The sequence below is a fragment of the Marmota monax genome, unplaced genomic scaffold, assembly GCF_021218885.2.
Source record: "Marmota monax isolate L192 unplaced genomic scaffold, Marmota_monax_Labrador192_F-V1.1 WCK01_AAM20220418_F8-fsc00015, whole genome shotgun sequence".
NCBI lineage: Eukaryota > Metazoa > Chordata > Mammalia > Rodentia > Sciuridae > Marmota > Marmota monax.
In genome coordinates, this window is record NW_026692194.1 from 5,474,203 (window position 1) to 5,498,214 (window position 24,012).

General features: G+C 35.3%; 1 protein-coding gene across 19 annotated transcripts in view; it reads left to right on the forward strand.

The window, feature by feature from the left end:
* Positions 1 to 24,012, forward strand: part of Wdpcp (WD repeat containing planar cell polarity effector) — a 527,720-nt gene that overhangs the window by 472,895 nt on the left and 30,813 nt on the right. For 15 of the 19 annotated variants that reach the window (XR_009224962.1, XM_058572736.1, XM_058572746.1 and 12 more), the window contains 2 exons: positions 3,105 to 3,267; positions 12,005 to 12,157. Coding sequence is in view for 17 of the 19 variants with exons in the window: in XM_058572736.1 (XP_058428719.1) it covers positions 3,105 to 3,267; positions 12,005 to 12,157 (316 nt within the window). In the remaining 2 variants the exon portion in view is untranslated. Of the gene's footprint in view, positions 1 to 3,104; positions 3,268 to 12,004; positions 12,158 to 21,265; positions 21,874 to 24,012 lie in introns of those variants that run through there. The other 4 variants (XR_009224964.1, XM_058572779.1, XM_046423079.2 and 1 more) reach the window with 2 other exon arrangements.

Genomic DNA, 24,012 nt, shown 5'->3' on the forward strand with positions numbered 1-24,012 from the left:
TATTTTTATTTTTATGTGGTGCTGAGGATCGAACGCAGTGCCCCGCGCATGCCAGGCAAGCACGTAACAACTTGAGCCACATCCCCAGCCCAAAATCAGTCTTTTAACAAATGTTGAAAGATTCAAATCAGGGCTGGTGTTGTGGCTCAGTGGTAAATCACTCACATAGCATGTGCGAGGCCCTGGTTCGATCTTCAGCACCACATAAAAATAAAAAATAAACAAAATAAAGGTATTGTGTCCAAATACAACTAAAAAAAATATTTAAAAAATTCAAATCAGAAGTTTTCTGATCACAGTGGGATAAAACCAGAAGTCAATATTGGAAAACTGGAGATTCTACAAATATCTGAAAATTAAGCAACCAGCCAACAATGTGTCAAAGAAGAAATCACAAAGGAAATTAGAAAATATCTTGATACAAATGAAAGTGAAAACAAACATATCTGAATGTATGGGTTGTAGTAAAAGTAGTGATAAGAGAGAATTTAAGAATGTAAGTGTTTACATTAAAAAGAAAAATCTCAAGAACCCAACTTTATGCAATAGGAAAATGGAAAATAACAACAAAACAACAACCAAATTAAACTCAAAGCTAACAAAGAAAGAATAAAGATCAAAACAGAGGTATATTATATAGAAAAAACATCAGTGAAACTTGAGTTGGTTTTTCAAAAATATCAACAATAATGACAAACAATTAGATTAAGAAAAAAAATAGCAGACACCACTGAAATCAGAAATGAAAATGCATATCTTATGACCAATACTAAATACATAAAAGGATTGTAAGATTGTATCAAACAACTGCATGCCAAAAACAATTTTAAACTTAGATAAATGTACTAAGTTCTATAAATATACAACCCACCAAGACTGGATCTTGAAGACATAGATACAAGCAGACCTATAACCAGTAAGAGGATTGAATCAGCAACCAAAACTTTCCAGCAACAACAAAGCCCTGGACCCAGATGGCTTCATGGAAAACTGTACCAAAAATTTACAGAAATAAAACCAGTCCTCAAACATTTCTAAAAACTTGAGGCAAGAACTTCCTGAACTCCTTATATAAGGCAAGCATTACCCTAACACCAACATCAGACAAATCTACAGACCAATACCTCTGATGAATATTGATGCAAAAAGCCTTAATGAAATACTGCCAAACTCAATTCAGCAATACAGTAAAAAGATTATACACTATGATCACATAGGATTTATTCCTGTAAATCAAGGGTGGCTTAACATATGAAAATCATTTAGTATAATATACCAAATTAACAGAAAGGAGGACAAAAACTGCACCATCATCTCAATTCATACACACAAAGGCATTTGACAAAATGAAGAATATTATTGTCATTTTGAAGGGGACCGCCACCGAAATGGTAATATTGCCACTTTTACAATATTAATTCTGCTGATTCATGAATATTGAAGGTTTTTCCGTCTTCTTCAATCACCATCTTCAATGTTTTATAATTTTCATTGTAGAGGTCTTTAACATCCTTGGTTAAGTTTATTCCTAGTTATTTTATTTTTTCTGAAGGTGCTGTGAATGGAGTTTTCCTAATTTCTTCCTCAGTTCATTATTGGTGTTTGGAAAAGTTATTGATTTTTTTTTATTAGTTGTGTATCTTGCTACATTGCTGACTTTGTTTATCAGATCTAAAAGTCTTCTAGTAGAGTCTTGAGAGTCTTAAGTACAGGATCATGTCATCTGCAAATAGGGATTGTTTGACTTCTTCCTTTGTTATTTGTATCCCTTTTATTTCTCTTATCTAATTGTTATGGCTAAAATTGAATCAGAGTGGTATGAGTGAACATCCTTTTATCATTCCTGATCTTAGAGGAAACAATTTCAGTTTTTCCTCATTCAGCATGATGTTGGCTATGTTCTTCTGTATACAGCCTTTATTATGTTGAGTAAAATCCTCCCATAAAAACACTCCCATACCTAGTTTCTTCAGGGCTTTTATCATGGAGGTGTGTTGAGTTTTGTCAAAGGTTTTTTTTCTGTATATATTGAAATAATCATGATTTTTATCCTTGATTCTACTTCTGGGTGTATTATGTTTATTTATTTCCTTATGTTGAGCCATTCTTTCATCTGTGGAATGAAACCAATTTGATCATGGTTTATAATCTTTTTAATATGTTGTTGAATTCGGTTTAATAAGTATTTTATTGAAGACTTTTGCATCAGTGTTCATCAAGGATATTAGTCTATAACTTTCTTTTTTTATTGTGCTCTTGTCTGGTATTGATATCACTGTTATACTGGTTTTGTAGAATGCATTTGGAAGCATTCTTTTCTGCTTCATGGAATAGTTTGAGAAGCATGACTGATAGTTATTAAGGTCTGGTAAAATTCGGCAGTGAATCCTTTCAGTCTTTGGCTTTTCTTTTTTGAGACTTTCCATTACTGCTTCAATCTCATGCGTGTCAAACAATTTTTTTAAATATCCCCCCTCAAAATTGGAAAATTTTCTCTATACATTTTTATACATCTTTATGATGTTGGAATATACATCTTTTTATGTACTTTAAAATGCTAATTAAGGGGTAGATGTAAGTATAACTCAGTGGTAGAGTGCTTGCCTAACATGTGTAAGGCCTTGTGTTCCATCCCCAGTACTGCAAAAGATAAATAATGCTAACTGGAAGTAAATATTGGAAAAGTTATTTTCCTTTCCTTTTCAAATCGTATGCTCTGTAAAAGAGTAAAATAATTCATTTGTTATAATATTTCAAGAAAGTAAAATAGTCAGCAATTGGCTAATAAAACAAAAAAGAATATTTGATTAATAAAGTTCACACAAAAACACTATGAAATAAGCAGTACAAATCAATTTTTAAAAATCCGAACTTGGAAGCATCCATCATTCTGTTATCAAACTCTTTTGGCTAAAGACGATGTAAAAATAACAGAAGTCACAAAGGGACTTGGGCTACAAGATTTTCATTGTGTGCCATACAGTAAAAAAACTAAAGAAAAAGTTTCAGTGAGATATGTTAAAGTTTTTCTGTAATCTTACTTATGATGGTATTAAGCAGAAAATATATTGTATTTTACTTATACATTAATTATTTTTTAACAGAACTCCTGGGGCCCTTGGACAGAGGGGATATGCTAAATGAAGCTTTTGTTGGCCTATCTTTAGCATCTCAAGGGGAAGACTCATTTCAAGATAATCTTCCTTCCTTTGGTTCAATCCACAGGCATAGTATTCAACAAAAAATACTGAAAGGCTCTTCTAACAGGTAAGATATGTTAAGCTGAATAGTTACTCCTTAAAGGGAAGTATTTAGTGTTCAGTACTTTGACTATTTAGTGCAAACTAAGAGTTAAGCAAGAATATTTCAAAATGTCAAGGAAAAATATACATTTTTCTCATAGCTAATACTTCACGTTAATTCATGCAAGAGCAGTATAATGAAGGCAGAAGTGAATGTAAAAAAATATAATGGATATTATTGTAAGCCAAAATGAATTTATTATAATATATCTTATTTGTATTCTGTTGGTAAATTATGGGATTAAATCACCTTAAATGAATATTAACTTTAGAATATATATTTGAAGTATAATTTATATCACCTATAATTATCTATAATATATTATCTATGGGGCTGGGATTACAGCTCAGTGGTAGAGTGCTTGTCTCACACATGCGAGGCACTGGGTTTGATCCTCGGCACCACATTAAAATAAATAAAGATATTGTGTTCATCTACAACAAAAAAATAAATTTAAAAAATATGATCTATAATTATGATCTAATTTCCACTTCTTTAATACAATCTATTTTCTGAAATCTAATAGATGAAAATTTAAATATCTAGCTTGTCACAAGGGTTACTGAGAAGAAATAAACATGAGATTAAAAACACTTGTTATTTATTTACAATAATATCTTAAGTGTTATTTATGGTAATAGTAGTGGTATTATTTACAATGATAATAAGAACTTCAAGCAAAGGTAGGCAATTTTTTTGTGTGTGAAATGGCAAATAGTAAATGCTTTAGGCTCTTCAGGCATGTAGATTTTTTAGAAACTACTCAACCCTGCTATTGTAGTATAAAAGCAGCCATAGACAACATATAAATGAATGAAAATTACTGTGTTACAATAAAACTTAATTTACAAAAAACAGACAACAGGCCAGATTTGGCCCCGGTCTATAGTATATAGATGATCCTAACTATATGTAATAATTGTAAAAAGGCAATATTTTAAATTCATGTATATTGATTATATACATGCCTTTACAATACCCTTCAAAAATGTCCCAAACTACATATAATAACAGTAAATAAAAAGGGGCAGAATTTCCAAGTATGACAGATTTTATTTAGATGTTAGTAAATCCTCTCCCTAACAATTATAAAACTGGTCAAAACCCCCATTTCAGGGCTCTGGAAATCACATGAAAATGAGCAATAAATTAAGAATCATTTTTTTCATAAAAAAATTGCTGAACTTCTGATAACAAAGTATGAGTTTGTGATGTTCTTGCTAGAGACTACTCCCATCCTCCTCCCTATGCTTAAACTAGTTCTACCTGGGTAGGACTGCCTATGAAAACGAACAGTTTGACTTGCTTTGGAGCTCAGTGTGGAAAAACCTTTGCCCAGCAGCACTATTAATAAAAATAACAAACTCATTGTCAGTAAAAGTGACAGACTTGAAAGAAATGAACAAGGGAAAGCCATTGTTCTGCTCTCCTAGTTAGATCAAGTGACCAAATGACAAACTAGCCAAAAATTTAACAGGTTGATCCTGAAAATAATAGAACCAAAGAGAGACTAATTAAGTTCTCCACAAATTCCTGATGAGGTTGTATTACCTATCATTTTGGTCTTTCTTATTCCTAACAGAACTCTTCTTAAGTTTTTTTCTTTATACTTCTTTCCCCCTTCAAACCCAATTTCCAAAAGATGCCCCTCCTCTTTTGCCTTATATTATCCATCCCCCACACCCAGAATAAATCAATAAGAACTTGATTACAGAGAAAATAGGGTTCAAGTCCCAAAACATAAAAAGAAGCAAAGAAAATCCTTTTTTAAATACAGATTTTACAATGCAGATTTGGTGGATATTTATGCACCAAATATCATAGAAACCATCTCTGTGAAGGAAAATCTACAAAAGATGAAAGGATTTATAGATAGACATTAGTAACAGAAGACTCTAATTTCAAAATAGATCAAGTAGGCAAAAAATAAGGAGAAAACTTAGTTGAACAATCAATAACGTAGGTATTACGGATTTTATCAAATTCTATACCCAGAATACAATGTCTTCCTAAATGGAATATGACAAAATATATCTTAGGTGCCAAAAGATATCATTAAGTTTCATTAAGTGTGATCAATGGGCCAGGCACAGTAACACATACCTGTAAACTCAGTAATTTAGGAAACTGAGGCAGAGGATTTCAAGTTTGAGGTCAGCCTCAGCCACTTAGCAAGACCCTGAATGAAGTCCTGTCTCAAAATTAAAATGAAAAGAATGGGATGTAGCTCAGTGTCAGCGCACCCCTGGGTTCAATATCCAGTACCACCCCCCCCCAAAAAAAAAAAGATTGGTTTCTAACCACAGTGTACTTTCAGTATTTGGGGGGATAAGGGAGCACTTGGGATGGAACCCTGGGGTGCTTTATCACTGAGCTACATTTCTAACACTTTTTATTTCTTATTTTGAGACAAGATCTTGCTGAAATTCTTCTGTCTCAGCCTCCTGAATCACTGGGATTACACGTGTACAACACTGTGCCTGGCTGACACTAGGAATTTTAAATAAGAATCAAAATGCCCTTTCTTCTAGAATTTTTTTAAATTTCTATGAAACAACTCAGATAAAATAGAAAACAACATGATATTTCTAAAAATAATATTTAAAATAATGATTGATCAGAGGAAAACTGACAGTGCTAAACATTTTTTTAAGAAGCCAACACCACTTCCATTGGAATTTTATTTTTTTAAATTAGAGCTTTATAGTTATACATAGTAGTTGGGTTCATCTTTACAAACTCATATATACATAGAAATCAATAGTGCTGAATATTTTATCAGAAAATAAATGAAATAATAAATGAACTACAACTCAAAAACCAACCTCTTAAAAATCATGAAACCAGGGGCTGGGGTTCAGTGGTAGAGTACTCACCTAGCACGTGTGAGGCCCTGGGTTCGATCCTCAGCACCACATAAAAATAAATTAATTTAAAAAATAGGTATTAAAAAAACCCTATATTTATGCCTTTAATTTCTTTCATCTGTCTAATCGCTCTGGCTAGTGTTTCAAGAACTATGTTGAATAGAAGTGGTGAGAGAGGGCATCCCTGTCTTGTTCCAGATTTTAGAGGGAATGCCTTCAGTTTTTCTCCATTTAGAATGATGCTGGCCTGAGGCTTAGTGTAGATAGCTTTTAAAATGTTGAGGTAAGTTCATGTTATCTCTAGTTTTTCTAGTGTTTTAAACATAAAGGGATGCTGAATTTTGTTGAATGCTTTTTCTGCGTCTGTCGAGATGATCATATGATTCTTATGTTTAAGTCTATTGATGTGGTGAATTACATTTATTGATTTCCATATGTTGAACCAGCCTTGCATCCCGGGGATGAAACCCACATGATCATGGTGTACGATCTTTTTGATATGTTTTTGTATCCAATTTGCCAAAATTTTATTAAGGATTTTTGCATCTATATTCATTAGATATATTGGTCTGAAATTTTCTTTCTTTGAAGTGTCTTTGTCTGGTTTTGGAATCAGGGTGATATTGGCCTTGTAGAATGAATTTGGAAGTACTCCCTCTTTTTCTGTTTCCTGAAATAGTTTGAAGAGTATTGGAGAGAACTTAAACTAGCACTATTTGCTGATGATATGATCCTATACCTAGCAGATCCAAAAAGTTCTACCAAGAAACTTCTAGAACTAGTAAATGAATTCAGCAAAGTGGAAGGAATAAAATCAACACCCATAAATCAAAGGCATTCCTGTATATCAGTGACAAATCCTCTGAAATGGAAATGAGGAAAACTACCCCATTCACAATATCCTCAAAAAAAATAAAATAAAATACTTGGGAATCAACAAAAGAGGTGAAAGATCTATACAATGAAAATTATAGAACCCTAAAGACAGAAATAGAAGAAGACCTTAGAAGATGGAAAGATATACCTTGCTCAAAGATTGGCCATTTTAATAATATTAATTCTGCCTTATTACCTAAAGCACTTTACAGAATCAACACGATTCCAATCAAAATCCCAACGGCATTCCTCACAGAAACAGAAAAAGCAATTATGAAATTCAGATGGAAAAATAAGAGACCCAGAATAGCTAAAGCAATTCTAAGCAGGAAGAGTGAAACAGGTGGTATAGCTATACCAGATCTTAAACTATACTACAGAGCAATAGTAACAAATCAGCATGGTACTGGCACCAAAACAGGCTGGTAGACCAATGGTACAGAATAGAGGACACAGAGACCAACCCACAAAATTACAACTACCTTATATTAGACAAAGGTGCTAAATGTATGCAGTGGAGAAAGATAGCATCTTCAACAAATGGTGCTGGGAGAACTGGAAATCCATATGCAACAAAATGAAATTGAATTCCTATTTCTCACCATACACAAAAGTTAACTCAAAATGGATCAAGGATCTAGGAATCAATCTGCATCTAATAGAAGAAAAAGGCCCTAATCTCCATCACGTGGGGTTAGGCCCCAAGTTCCTTAATAAGACGCCTATAGCACAAGAATTAAAACCAAGAATCAACAAATGGGATGAATTCAAACTAAAAAGTTTTTTCTCAGCAAGAGAAATAATATGAAAAGTGAATAGGGAGCCTACAACCTGGGAACAAATTTTTACCCTTCACACATCAGATAGAGCTCTAATCTCTAGGATATATACAGAACTCAAAAAAAAAAAAAAAAAAACAAATAACCCAATCAACAAATGGGCCAAGGACCTGAACAGACACTTCTCAGAAGAGGATATACAATTAATCAACAAATACACAAAAAAATGCTCACCATCGCTAGCAATCAGCAAAATGCAAATTAAAACTACTCTAAGATACCATCTCACTCCACTAAGAATAGCAGCCATTATGAAGTCAAACAACAACAAGTGCTGGCGAGGATGCAGGGGAAAATGGTACACTCATACATTACTGGTGGGACTGCAAACTAGTGCAGCCAATTTGGAAAGTAGTGTGGAGATTCCTTGGAAAACTGGGAATGGAACCACTATTTGACCCAGATATATCTCTTCTTGGACTATACTCAAAAGACCTAAAAACAACATACTACAGGGACACAGTCACATCAATGTTTATAGCAGCACAATTCACAATAGCTAGACTATGGAGCCAACCTAGATGCCCTTCAGTGGATGAATGGATAAAAAAAAGTGGCATTTATACACAATGGAATATTACTCGGCACTAAAAAATAACAAGATCATGGCATTTGAGCAGATTATGCTAAGTGAAGTTAGCCAATCCCAAAAATACAAATGCCGAATGTCTTATCTGATATAAGGGGGGGTGACTCAAAATGGAGTAGGGAGGAACAGCATGAGAAGAAAATTACCTCTAGATAGGGAAGGGAGGTGGGAGGGAAAGGGAAGGAGACCCCCTTCATTATACAGAATATAGGTATGACGATGTGAGGGGGGGAAAAAAAGTGAGTCACATTAGATTGGGTAGAGAGAAGTGATGGGAAGGAGGGAATGGAAGGACAGCAGAATAAAATAGACATTATTATTGCTATGGGTATATACGTGACTGCATGACCAATGTAATTCTGCAACCTGTACACTCAGAAAAATGAGAAATTATATCCCATCTGATTCAATTGTATGATATGTCAAGATCATTGTACTGTTATGTGTAACTAATTAAAACAAATAAAAAAACTGCCTACACAGCATCTAATTTAGATTAAACTAACAAATTCTCAACAACAAAAAAAACCCCACAAATAAAAAAAATCATGAAACCAAACCAAAATAAATCATAAGGAAAGAATTAATAAGATAAAGGCAGAATGAATGAAACAGAGTGGGGACTGGCAAACTTTTCCTACATGGCTAGTGTAAGTATTTTAAGCTTGTGGACCATATGTTCTATGCAGCAACCACTTAACTCTTCTGTGTCACCAAGGCAGCCAAGGACAATACATAAATGAACAGATGTGGTTGTGGTCCAATAAAACTTTATTTCCAAAAACAAACAAGCAGCCTGCTGGCCAGAGTTTACTAACACATTAGGTAGAAGACAAAAACAAGCAAACAACAAAAAGCTATAGATCTAATTATCAAATTATCAACAGATGTTTTTGAAACAAATTAATAGACCTCCTAGATAGAAAATACAGATCAAGAAGCTCCAGAGATAGAGAAATTAAACATTTAAACCACAGATTTTTTAAAAATCATGAGACTACTTTTAAGATTACTTTGCAAATAAAATATTGTCCTAGGTAAATACATATTTCGCAAAGTGACTACTATTCAATTTAGAACTCTGAAGCACACCAGTTCCATAAAAGAAATAAACAAAGTTATTTAGGAATTACCCTGTGATAAAGCAGCTGGCCCAATTGGTTTGATAGGAGAATTCTACCAAACCTTCGAAGATAAGATGTTCCCAATATTCCACAAACTATTCCAAAGGATTGAAAATAAAGAACTTCCTATAGTACATAAAAACTGAAAAACAATATCATTCATGAATACCAATATTAATAACAATATTAACAAACAAAATCTAATACCTGAATCTATCCTGGGAATACAAAGTTAGTTCATTTTATCAAGTCCATTAATGTCATACATCCTACTAATAGATCTAAAATGAATAAAATCTATGATTATAGATGTTTAAAACGTTTCTAACAGAATTTAACACCTATTCCTGATGAAAACACTCAAGAAAATGGAACTGGAGGATTGTATCTTTTTTTCCTTGTGGTGCTGAGGATTGAACCCAGGGCCTTCTGCATATGAAGCATGCACTCTACCAACTGAGCTATATCCTGAGCCGGAGGATACTTTCTTAATGTAAGAAAAAATATATAACTTACTCTTAATACCAGTATTTCCCTTAAAGGGGTATCAATGAGAGCATTTCCACTAAGATAAGAAAGAAGGCATGGATACTCATTATTTTGGCTTTTCAATGCTATACTAGAGGTATTAGCCAAAACAACTTGATACATCAACAAAGCAATGGTTGGTAAATATGCCTTGTGGGCCAAATTAAACCTGTTTCTGTAAATAAAGTTTACTGAAACATAGCCATGTTCATTTTATTATTTTCTGTAGTTTAATATAGTCAGATCATGTGGCCTGCAAAATCTAAAATTTTTCTTATCTAGCCCTTTGCAGAAGAAATTTCCTACTGGGGCCAGGGTTGTAGCTCAGTGGTAGAGTGCCTAAAATGCGTGAGGCACTGGGTTTGATACCCGGCACCACATAAAAATAAAAACAAAATAAAGGTATTTAAAAAAAAAAGAAATTTGCTACTTTCTGAACTAGAAGCATAAGAGCTAATAAGGAATTAAAACTATCTCTAAGTCAGGCATGGTGGTACAACACACCTGTAATCTCAGCAACTCAGGAAGCTGAGGCAGGAGGATTGCAAGTTTGAGGCCCTAGCAGCTTAGTAATATCCTGCCTCAAAAATAATAAATAGAAGAACTTGGGGTGTAACTTAGTGGTAAAATACCTCTGGGTTCAAAAAAGTACTTAGGGTTATTTTTTGTTGTTTGTTTGGTACTATCTCCATTTTGCAATAAGACAGTGATAAAATCAATGACAATAACAATCAAATATTTGGAAAGTTTAATAAGGTGGATAATATAAAATTGACATTCAGAAATCAACCTCCACATACATAAGCAATAACCAGTTAGTGGAGAAAGTATTAGTGAAAAACTAAATCCCCAGTTACAATCTTTTTTTTTGGGGGGGGTGGTACCAGGGATTGAACTCAGGGACACTCGACCACTGAGCCACATCCCCAGCATTAATTTGTATTTTATTTAGAGATAAGGTCTCACTGAGCTGCTTAGCACCTCGCTTTTTTCCCGAGGCTGGCTTTGAACGTGAGGACCTCCTGCCTCAGCCTCTGGAGCCACTGGGATTATATGCCCAGCCCCATTTATAATCTTAATGAAGGAAATCAAATACTTAGGATTAAATACAACAAATTTGCAAAATTTATATGCAGGAAACTTTTTAAAAATCTGAAAGATATAAAAATAGCCTCAAAAAAGTGGAATTCTTGGATAGGATCAGTGTTATTCAGATGTCATTTCTCCCCATATTAACTTGTGCCGCAGTCTGGCTGGGCACAATCAGGAGCCACTTGTCAAAAGAAACTAACTTTATTTTTAGAACCACACACGCCAAACAAAACAGCCTCTCAGGAAAAATCCTCAGAGCCCCAACTGCCACCACCGGCTTCCCACAAGCCTATCTCTCCAACACAAGCCTCTCTCCACCTCCCACAATCCTCCTGCTCTTGAGGTCGATTGGCTGGGTCATGTGGGCGGAGCCAAAAAAGTCCCCCAATGAGCAGCTCCGTGGTCTGAAAGGGCAGGGAAACAGCCCAATGAGCATCACCGCAGAGGAGCCAATCAGCTAGATGTTGCTGGGGCCGCTGTGAGCCAATCATCAGCCGGCAGCTGGAAGTTAGCTGGCAGCTGGAAGTTTGCTGGGGCCCCTTTGGCTGTGGCTCTCAACATCTCCCCCTCTCTGTTTAAACAACAAGCATGTGGCTTAGGGACCGTGCCTGCCTTAGGTTGTCCAATAGTACATATGGTCCTTATCCGTTAGGTTGGTACTATTGCAATTGGATCTTACCCGTCACTGACTACCGGTCCAGTATACAGCCACACCTGTGGAGAGGTCTTTGTACCAGCTGGGGGGTGAGGTTCTTTGCCTCACCTCTGTTGGCCCCCAAATTTTAGCTGGACGATCATGACAAGCAGAAGGGAGGAAGATACACCAAGCCAATTGAAGGCTCCTTTTGGAAAAATTGTACCACCGATGACATCATCAGCAAAAATACCCCAACGCTACCACAAGTCGCTGCACCAACAGATAGTTCACAATGCATACAGGTGAGTTCACAATGTGTCCAGGCAAGTTTTGCAAGCAGTTCAGTGATGGCTATTGCAGAAGCTGTAGATTGGTTTTATCTTTGACTTCACCAGCACTGTGATGAAGATAGGAATTCTGGCAATAATGGCTAAAGAAAAAATTATGTAACATTACAGAAGGCACTAAAAGAAAACAATTTTCTTAACAGTTTACATTGTCTTTAAGAGAATTATTAAATATAATGAAAAGGAAAGGTGAAAGTAAACAAATAGATCTGTTAACCTCCTTTTTTGTTTACATATTAAAACAATCCTCAACAGTTGTTTACCCAATTTAAATTAAACCATATAAATCACGTGAAAAAAAAAATTGGATCCATTTTATCATGAGCGCTCATCATATATGATATATGGACATACGTACATTCAAACATATAACAAAACACAAGTATGCACACATAATATAATACATACAACACATAACATTATAGTAAAGGCCTTATAACTTTTTACAGGTGAAATCTCCATTGCAATGTTTAAAAACTCTATAGTCAAAAAATAGAACTGATCAGCAAAACATTAATCTAGGTCTGTAAGACCTCAAAAAACAAAATAGAACTTCATGATATGGCAAAGGGCAATAATAAAATAGATATTGAAAAAAGCAGGTGTGGTTCTGTTGCAGATGTAAGAATAGCCAAACTGGAGTTTTGGATATCAGTTGTTATGGATTTGAGCCAAATCATCTTCTTTTTGGTCTGTAGAAATCGCTTTAGTTAATCTTTCTGGAATCCAAATCGGCTGCTGTTCTCCCTGTGGAAACACAAACAGACCTCCGACTCCAGACAATCACTGGGTCAGGACCTTGGTTAATCTCTCTGGAATCCAAATCGGCTGCTGTTCTCCCTGTGGAAACACACAAACAGACCCCCGACTCCAGACAATTACTGGGTCAGGACCTTTCCATTGTCCTGTTAGAATATCCTTCCAAAGTACCTTGGGCTTATGCACATTTTTTGGACACATATGCCTTTCCGCAGCACTAAGTCCTGATGAATCCAAATTTAAAAAGTTTAGAGTAAAAAGGGTTATTTTAAGTTTATCTTTGGGGAATATATACCCCTTCCCAATTCCTTCTTTTTGCTTTAATAAGTACATTTTAATAGTTTGATGAGCTCTTTCAACTATGCCTTGTCCCTGTGGATTGTATGGGATTCCTGTTATATGAGTAATGCCAAATGTTGAGCAAAATTGTTTAAAAGAGGTAGAAGTATAACCAGGGGCATTATCTGTTTTTAACTGTTTTGGAACACCCACAGTGGCAAAATTTTGTAAGCAATGAGCTATAACATCTTTAGTTTTTTCTCCTGCATGAAGGGAGCCCATCAAAAATCCAGAAGAAGTATCAACTGTAACATGCAAATATTTTAATTTTCCAAATTCTGGCAAGTGTGTGACGTCCATCTGCCAAATATGGTTAGGTATCAATCCTCTAGGATTGACTCCAAGATTAACTTGTGGTAAAAAGGTCACACAATTTTGACATTGTTTTATTATTTGTCTAGCTTGTTCCTTAGTTATTTTAAAACACTTTTGTAAAGTATTAGCATTGACATGGAACTTTTTATGAAAATTTATAGCTTCTTCTAGTGTAGAGAAAATATGTATGTCATGTGTAGTTTTATCTGCTAAAAAACAATCTTTAATATCTATAACTAAAACATACCAGGTTTTTGGCAAAGCAGACAATTGAGGAATCTCTGTCTGACTAGCTTGAGAGGCCTTCTCTTTTACTTGAATCTTTTCCTCTGTCTGACTAACTTGAGAGACCTTCTCTTTTACTTGAATCAATATGTCTTCTCCTTCCTCTACCATTGTCTGAACTGAAGGCTTTGGACTAAGCAAACAAGATACGAACGTCCACAATGGCAATGTGCCAACTGGCAGAGTCCCTGGGCTTTTCTTTTCTATTCTTTTTAAATCTTCACCATGATGGTTACATTGTGATATATTTAACAACTCCTCCTTAAAAAGCCATGGGCTACATTTTTGTATTGTATCAACGTGTGCCCTGACCGTTCTTGATTTTACTGAGATGCCTCCTTCCTGTAACAATTTACTTAACACTCTTTCAGTTTGTTTTTTACTAATTTCTGATCCCGTATTTCTACTATAATACAACCCAACAAGATGACGCCAAACAAAACCGAGACAGAATGAAATAAAAAGGGAACAACAAAAAGTCATTATAGCCTTTCTATCCTCCTGACATGTGCATCTGTCCTTTCTCCCTATCTGTTCCTCAGACGTAAATAGTTTTTCCTCAGATGTGAGCGGTTTTTCTTCCATCTCACTCATCTCCAGGGACAGGCAACTTAAAACAAAAGTGAAGCAAACTAAAAGAGGAATCTTAAAATGGCTACCCATCCTCTCGCCCTGCCCTCAGGGGCGAGCAGTTTCACTTACCCTCAGTCGCTCCCCGTGCGAGCCACCAAATGCCGCAGTCTGGCTGGGCACAATCAGGAGCCACTTGTCAAAAGAAACTAACTTTATTTTTAGAACCACACACGCCAAACAAAACAGCCTCTCAGGAAAAATCCTCAGAGCCCCAACTGCCACCACCGGCTTCCCACAAGCCTCTCTCTCCAACACAAGCCTCTCTCCACCTCCCACAATCCTCCTGCTCTTGAGGTCGATTGGCTGGGTCACGTGGGCGAAGCCAAAAAAGTCCCCCAATGAGCAGCTCCGTGGTCTGAAAGGGCAGGGAAACAGCCCAATGAGCATCACCGCAGAGGAGCCAATCAGCTAGATGTTGCTGGGGCCGCTGTGAGCCAATCATCAGCCGGCAGCTGGAAGTTTGCTGGGGCCCCTTTGGCTGTGGCTCTCAACAAACTTGCAAGTTTATTGTAATCCCTATATAAATACACACTTTTATGGAGTTAGACAAGTTGATATTAAAGTTCTCATAGAAAAACAAACATATAAAAATACCCAAAGAAAACACTAAAAAATAAAAACCATAGGGAGGGACTAGTCCCAATAGATGTTAAAACACACTATAAGCCTTTAAAACTGTCACATTTTTAATTTTATTATATGATTATTAGATTAATATCTGTTTTCTCATTAATCTGTAAACTCCATGAAGGTAAGAACACCATGACTGTCTTAGACATTATAATTTCTCCAACTGTCTGTGACAGTTGACATAGTTAATGCATAATAGGTAGGCAGTATATTGGGGTACCAGGCCCATTGTTCTCTTGGAGTTCTCAGTTTTGTTAGGAACAGAAATGATATAGATAAAAAGTAAGCAAAATGATTGAATAAGAGTCTTTTGGTTAAAGGTAAATATTAGGAAAAATATAAAGAAATGGTGATAATGGAAATCTGCACTGGAAGGTAATATTTGAGAACAGGACAAGGAGTCATCTATGTGAATAAGTGGTAAAGTGACAGAGTAATTCATGGGAAGTAAATTGTACGTATAAAGGTCTAAGGGTGGAAACAAGTTTGAGAGGTTCAAGTAACAGAGAGCCAATACAGTTATACTGTAAAAAGGGGAGTGGAGAAGGTTTGTAGAACTTTAGTTGGCCATGCAATTAGGTCTTCATTCTAATTGTAGAGGAAGCCATTATAGGAATTAGAGTATATGGTAAGAAGAAGGGCCTTCCAAAGATGTCCATGTCCTGATCACTGGAATTTGTGAATATGTTAAATAACATGGTGAAGGGGAATTAAAATAGCAGATAGAATTTAGACTGCTAATCATATCACTTCAAAATAGGGAATATTAACCTGGATTATCAGATAGGCTTAATATAATCCTGAAATACAGATAAGAGAGAAGAATCAGGATCAGAGAGATTCAGTGTGAAAAGGACTTAGCTCAGCACTGCTGGCTTTGAAAATGGAAGAAGCAGACCATGAGCCAAAGAATGCAGATGATCTTTAGAAGTCTGAAAAGTGTATAAAGTAGGCAATGGATACACAAAAGAATTACCAGTTTCGAAATTGAAACAGTTACAACATCTAAGGGTTTAAATGAGGTTTTTTAAAAATACCATTATGTAGTATTAAATATTATTAATGTCATTAATAATATTATTCACATGGTTGTTTTCACCTTTTTAGACCTTGCTGACTAAGACTTTATTCTTTATATGTCATTAATATCATTATTCAAATGGCTGGTTTGTTATATTTTTGACTGGGCAACCAAAAAAAAAGTTATACCACTCAAAGCACAGTTTAGAAAGACAGAAATAATACAGGATGAGAAGGGCAGTGTGTAAATAAAATAAATGATCTTAGGACTAAACTAAAATAATTACCTTTGGACTTGGTACTACCCTAAACTAGTTGTTACATTGCAAATAAGTCATCCTCTCTAGTTGCCTCAGTTTTCTCATTTGCATTAGATTCTATTTGTTCAAGGTCTAAAATTCCTTATTGTAGAGCAAATAAAGATTATATTTGCAGCAAATTTATCTAGTTTGATATTTACTGTCATAAATTCATTACAGTACTGATTAGTTTACTGTTTATTATATCTGAGTTCATACCTACGAATCTCCAAATGAAATAACAGTATCCTGTTAAAAGTTGTTAAATTTTGGCTTGATTTTATTGATTCACATCTAGGCAGTTTTCCTTTAAGTTGAAATAAGACCAAAAAAATCCATGTATTCAGAATCTGATGTGAGCCTAAAAACAATATAACTGATGAAAATTTTCAATGTTTATAAAACAAAGAAATTGTCAACAGAATGCCTGGCAATAGAGCTACCAGAAAAAAAAAAGTACAGCCTATAATTCATGAAGATTGGCTCAAAACAAACTGTCCCTGCCAACAGAAAATCTGACAATTATTCTGTTGTCTAATTTGGCTCAGCCTAAGTTGACCTTGTTTATTCATCTCAGTCTTTTAATTCTTGTTAACTTGGCATGAGAGGAGAACATATGGCATATGTCTAGGAAGTCCATTTCTGCATCTTAAACTGAAATAAATGTAGAATATACTAAGCATTTCCCATGTGTTGAGCGCTTAAGGTAGCTTTAATGTGTATTATGTTGAACTGGTTAAGTTTAGATTAGGCCCACCAGGTGTTTTATGTTTCCTTCCTGCCTATATACTAGAAATTCCCAAGAGACACATTTTTCTAACTCTTGGTATATAACTAAAACCCACCAATTTTAAACATATTTCCAAAGAAGATAGTTTTAAGCTCTTTTAGAACATGAAAATGAAAATGTTATCAGCAATTTGACAACCTAAAGATATTTACAGGTTTTCACTGAATCTAAGGCTATGTTTGAGAAAGCTAATGGAGATAATATAAGATAGATAATACAAGTTGAAGAACAAAAAGACTATTTCCATTTTCTCCATCCTAATCTAGTCTACTTTTTAAAATTTCTTTTTCTGACCTACTGAGGCAATTGTGAAAGAAAAATTACATTTTATTGTAGCTTTATGTCTCAATAAACACTGTGTGGAAGCAAGCTTCTTTATAGATTCATAGCTCTTTTATGGAATCATAGGTCTCTAATACCAGAACTAGAAAAACATAAACCTTACAAAATTCAAAGTCCCAAAGTGTGTGTATTTTAAGGAATAGTGTTTGGGCATGGAATGTATGATTCTGTTAACTAAGTCAAATGAAAAACATGAAAGTATAATTTCATATATAAAGCTTTATTCACATTATATCTTTTGAAACCCTTAAACCTATTAGTGGACTTCATATGGCATTACTGTTTGTATAGTATTTGTCTTCTTCAAAGCTCAGATCATTCACACTTCATAAACTGTGATCAAAGATAAAATTTCAGCTATAGGAAGTTTTTACTAACCAAATACTCATTATGAGACCCTGAAGTTATAAGTTTACATAGAGCAACAAAAGTCTCTGTAATGTGAAATGTTAAAGAATGAGTTAACAATTGTAAACTCTGTCCCCATTTAAATACCCCTCCCCAGAAAATAACTACCATTTATTTCCATCTATGAAGTTCATCAGTATTTCCACTGATTATCAGCTAGCTATATATCCAACATATTAATACAAACATTTCAAAACAACTGAAAATCATGCCAATTTTTTTTCATTAAATGGATGAAAGAGATTGGAAAAATGTTCATATGTTTTGTAAAACCACTGATAAATGAGGATATGACACTTAGACCAATTAACTGAAAAAGAAATTCCACAAGGATAATGAAATTAAAGGAACTGCAAATGAGTTTATCAAAGTATTATAAAAATGAGAAAGACCTTGTATATTTTTTTTTAAAAATGACCATAAATACCATAAAAAGTCAATATGAAGTTAAAGATACCATATCATGCTATTAAACAGTTTTGGTCAGAAAAACTAGAACCACTCTCCACCCTCCAATTCAAGTAGATTTACTCCTCATTCCTTATAAGAATTTACACAGAGTAGAAATTATATGTAGAAAATAAGTGTGTTTACTTACTTGATCTATTTATTAATTTTTTTAGATACTGGGGATCTAACCCTGGGTCTCAAACATGCTAAGCAAGCCCTCTACCACTGAGCAAATTCCCCAATTCCATATTTTATTAATACAAGATAAAATAAGCTTACTATTTTTACCATTTATTTTTTAGTCAAATTGTTTTTTTTCTTTCTGAAAGCAATTATCCTTAGATATGGACCTCCCATAACTTTGTTAAGATGTTGAATGACCCCACCTAACACTGCTAAGGGAAGCTGAGAATATTTTGAACTACAGCAAAAATGATTCTTTGATTTTTCATCAAGATCTTTTTTTTTCTTTGCTTAATTATGGCCTTAATAGTTCATGGACATTTATGCATATTCATATTTATTTTTTCTCATTTCTAGCATTTTTTGAAGATAATTGCTTTGCATGGATCAATATTTTTTTAAGTTTTTTTTTTTTTTTTAGTTCAATGGACCTTTATTTTATATATTTATATGTGGTACTAAGGATCGAACCCAGTGCCTCACACATGCTAGGCAAGTGCTCTGCCACTGAGCCACAACCCTAGCCCTGGATCAGTATTTTGAGCACTAGAATGTTTGATTAATATGTTTGGGTTTTGTTTTATAGTTTATTTTTAATGTTTTACTTTATATATATTTGTTCTTTCACTTATCTGTTTCCTGATTCTCATTTTCTCTTTTCTTCTGCTAATAGCAAATCTCTATTGTTTACTCTTTGACTCTTTCTTTAATTTTTTAGTTTTGTCTTCTCTCCTCTTCCCTCATAATTATTACATCCTACATGACTTCTGTTCTCTCCCTGTCCAGCATTCAAAATTACCCTTTGGCAAACTTACTGTTTTAATTGTAAGCAATAACTGATCATATCATTTCTGTTTATTATGACAATTAGTATTGTAGATATCATAATAGAAACCATTTGTTTTAATGTTAAAAAAAAGATGTTATTAATGTGCAATTTCAAAATCAGGAAATGTACTCCCTTGTGAACAGGCAGAAATATCTATTTACGTTTACTATTCTTCACCATTTCCTTGGCCTGATTTTAATTTGTCTGACATATTCTTTTTTAATATTTATTATTTTTTAGTTGTAGTTGGACACAATACCTTTATTCTATCCATTTATTTTTATGTGGTGCTGAGGATCGAACCTAGGGCCCCACACATGCTAGGCGAGGACTCTACCACTGAGCCACAACCCTAGCTCCTCTCTGACATATTCTTTGAAACCAAGTTTGTATACCTTTCTGTTTTAAGAAAGAGAGTAAAAATAAAAAGTTAGGAAGTTAAGACTTTCAGGGGCTTGGAATATAGCTCAGTGGTAGAGCCTAACATGCATGAGGCCCTGGGTTTGGTCCCCAGCACCGCAAAAAGAAAAACTGAACAACTATGCTAATTTCAAAGTAGATTTCAAAGCAAAGGAAAATAACAGAGATAATAAAGGACAATGCAAAATGATAAAAGAGATAATTTTACTGAGTAGGCACAGCAATCCTAAACATGGATGTATCTAAAAACACAGTGCATAATTCTTAAATTAAAAAAAAAAATGGAAGTCACAGTAGGAATATACAAATCCACAGTTTGAAACTGTATCACACACCTCTAAGAATTGCTAGGACCATTGTGTATGCTAGCGCACTCTCTTTCTGTAACTTCTGGGTGATCTAATCAACTTCTAAGGCATTAATTCTTAATTGTATCTACCTCGGATTTTATCTCTACCCAGAATCATATTTTCAACTTCCTCATGTATTTTCTGACTTGCATGCTATGACAGATGAAAAATGACCCAAAAATCTTGGTTTTCTCCCTTGACTTGGAACCTCTATTTGGCTCTCCTTCCCTTTTTAAACAACAACAGTACAACACAATGTGATCCTCATATACTTGTGCAATTGGAGAATTTTAGTGTTCTTTGTAGACACCTCTAAAACCTAGGGTAAGGGACATTCCTCTGGTGTAAGCTAAATATCTCTTCAAGGAAGAGAAAATAGAGTGAATCATTGATGCTTTCCATTGTTCCACCAAACAATGAAAATATATATATATATATATATATATATATATATATATATATATATATCTCCTTTTGAAGTGTACATGAACATTCACCATGAGAAAACATATCCTAGGTCACAAATAAATTTAACATCTTTAATTATAGTGGAATTAAACTAAGAATAAACAACAAAGGCTGGGGATATAGCTCAGTTGTTAGAGTACTTGTCTTGCATGCACACACATAAAAAGAATAAATAACAGGGAGAAATACAGAAAAATCTCTGAAAACTTATAAATTTAAAAACATACTTCTTAATAACCCATACGTCAAAGAGAGAGTCTTAAGGAAATCAGAAAATATTATAAACAACAACAACAACAAAGATCATAACATATCAAAATTTGTGGGATGAACCTTAAATAATGTTTAATGGAAATTTTTATTAAATGCAAATGTTAGAAAAAGAGCTGTGTCTCAATCAATGCTTCTACCATGAGAAACTAGAAAAAGAGATGGAAAATAAACTTAAAGCAAACAGGGGACCCAACATGGTGGTGGGCGGGGAGGCAGCACTTTCAGTACCTCCTCAAACACAGGGACAGAGAGACGTATTAATACTTTCAGATTCTACCTGCTGAGAAACTTCTAGCAAAATTCCGCTGAAGTGAGACCTGCTGGGGAATTTGTAGGATTATTGGAAGCGACAGTTTGCCCCAGACGAGTGAATCTCTGCAATGTGGCGCGGAGGTCCAGACCCGCCACCCGCTGCCGTTGCACGGGGACCAGCACAGTAGGAGGCGGTTCACCAGGGCATGGCATAGGGACCCTATGAAGAGGTTGCTAACCAAGCCTTCATGAAACAGCGAACCGGAACTGAAACCAACCGAGACTGGGTCAGACGAGAGACAGGCCAGACCCACCCCTCCCTTCGGACACTCTGGCAAGGAGTCTGGGACCCGCCATAGCAGAGAGGTGACGTCACCAGAATTCGGCAGACGGGATTCCTTCCCAGCGGCTTTAGCAGGTGTGTGATTCCCACCCCCACCAGATACATACAGCCGGGAAACCTCAAAAATCTCAAACCAAATCTCCATGGGCGTGACTGTAGGGGCTGAGGGAAGCAGAGGGGATTCTCGATCCCCAACTCCCCTTACCACCAGCAGCGACACCCAAGGTCTTAGCCGCCAGTTCCCGGGGGCGTGCCCACCAAAGGGGTCCAGACAAATTAAACTGTCGGTTCCCAGAGCACCGCTCCACAGCACTGGGGTGTGGATGAATGACAGAGAGAGTGCTCAGTCGTTCGGGAAATAGGGCATGCAGTGGGGCTGCAAGTGTAACCAGATCCTTAGAGAGCGCCTCCGGTGAGCGGGGGGGGATCTAGCTGGCTGACAGGAGGAAGGGGGAGGGGCCAGAGAAGAGAAATGGCTCTGGACTAACAGGATTGAGAGACTCCCAGGAGCCACCTTACAGGGATTGCGGCCGGCACATAGAGGGCAGAAGCACGGCGCGGAGGGCACAGCTCCGCCTACTGGAAGAGAAGAAAATGGATCTCTAAGACTTCATATTTTTTTCTATTTTTTTATTTTCTATTTTATTAGTTTTTTTCTTTTCCTCCCTTCTTTCTTTCCCTTTAAGTTTTATTGTTCTTTCCATTCTCCTCTATTCTACCTATCTTTCTCTCCCTCTTTCTTTTTAAGAGCTGCTTCCTTCCCCTTCCCCACAACTTTCATCCCAAGCATTATGTCTTCCATTACGTGTAATTGTCTAAATGCAAATAGGTGATTGTTTTGAGGCTGTCTATAGGGCTCCTAAATACCTAGCTATTACTAAATACCCTGATCCAATCACCTTTTAATATCCCCCTTCAGTAGAGCAATCTTCCAAAGTAGCCAAGACATACTAACCTTTATACCATCATAGCACCTAACCTAAACATAAAGTCCTAAGACCAAACAACAAATCACTACATGCATACAGAATCCGTAAGCCTATTATGAATTGAACGAATCAGCTTTAAAGTACAATAAAGCCCAACATTTCTAGGCATAGTTTCCAACCACAAAGGAGAGACCACAGAGATATACAAAACCAAAATAAATTTATAGGAGAAAACAGAAACACAGCAGTTAAACAGAATTGGAAAGTAACGTGAACACCATAAAAAAAAAGGGAAAAAAGGATTACAAACAATGCAGGACAACTTAAATTTACAGAAGAACCTAGAGGCATCAGAAAAATGGACAGAGAAAGAACTCAAGGCACACCTGACTCGGATGGAATGGAATCTTAGAGAAGTCATTAGACAGCAAGTCCAAACAATGAAAGAATACTTTGAAAAGGAATTACATAAGCAAATTCAAATTGCAAAAAAATGAACTCTACTAGGAGATAGATATTGTTTTAAAAAAATCAAGCAGTAATCCTAGAAATGCAAGAAACCATAAGCCAAATTAAAAACTCAAACGAGAATATTACAAATAGAAAAGATCAAATAGAAGTCAGAACATCAGATAATGAAGACAAAGTTTATCAACTTGAAAAGAATATAGTCAACACAGAAAGGATGCTAAGAAATCACGAGCAATCCATCCAAGAGATATGGGATGTCATAAAAAAAACAAACTTGAGAGTCATTGGGATAGAAGAAGGTATAGAGGTTCAAACCAAAGGAATGAACAATCTATTGAATGAAATAATCTTAGAAAACTTCCCAGATATGAAAGATGGAATGGATTGCCAAATCCTGGAAGCCTACAGGACCCCAAACATACAAAACCGTAATAGACCAACTCCAAGACACATAATTATGAAGATATCCAACATTCAGAACAAGGAGAGAATATTAAAAGCTACTAGAGGAAGGAGGCAGATTACATTCAGGGGTAAACCAATTAGGTTAACGGCTGATTTTTCATCACAGACGTTGAAAGCGAGAAGATCCTGGAACAACGTATTTCAAGCGCTGAAAAATAATGTATTCCAACCAAGAATACTGTATCCAGCAAAATTAAGCTTCAGGTTTGACAATGAAATTAAAATATTTCACGATAAAAAAAACTTAAAAGAATTCGCAGCCAGAAAACCAGCACTGCAAGGTATTTTGAGCAAAACACTACAAGAAGAGGAATTGAAAAACAGCACCCAAAACTAACAGTGGGAGGTAACTCAGTAAAGGGAGGAAAAATAACCAAACAGGAAAAACTAGCCAAATTAAAATAAATAAATAAATAAATAAGCATGACTGGAAATACAAACCATATATCAATAGTAACCCTAAACGTTAATGGCTTAAATTCACCAATCAAGAGACACAGGCTAGTAACCTGGATTAAAAAAACATATCCAACAATATGCTGCCTTCAGGAGACTCA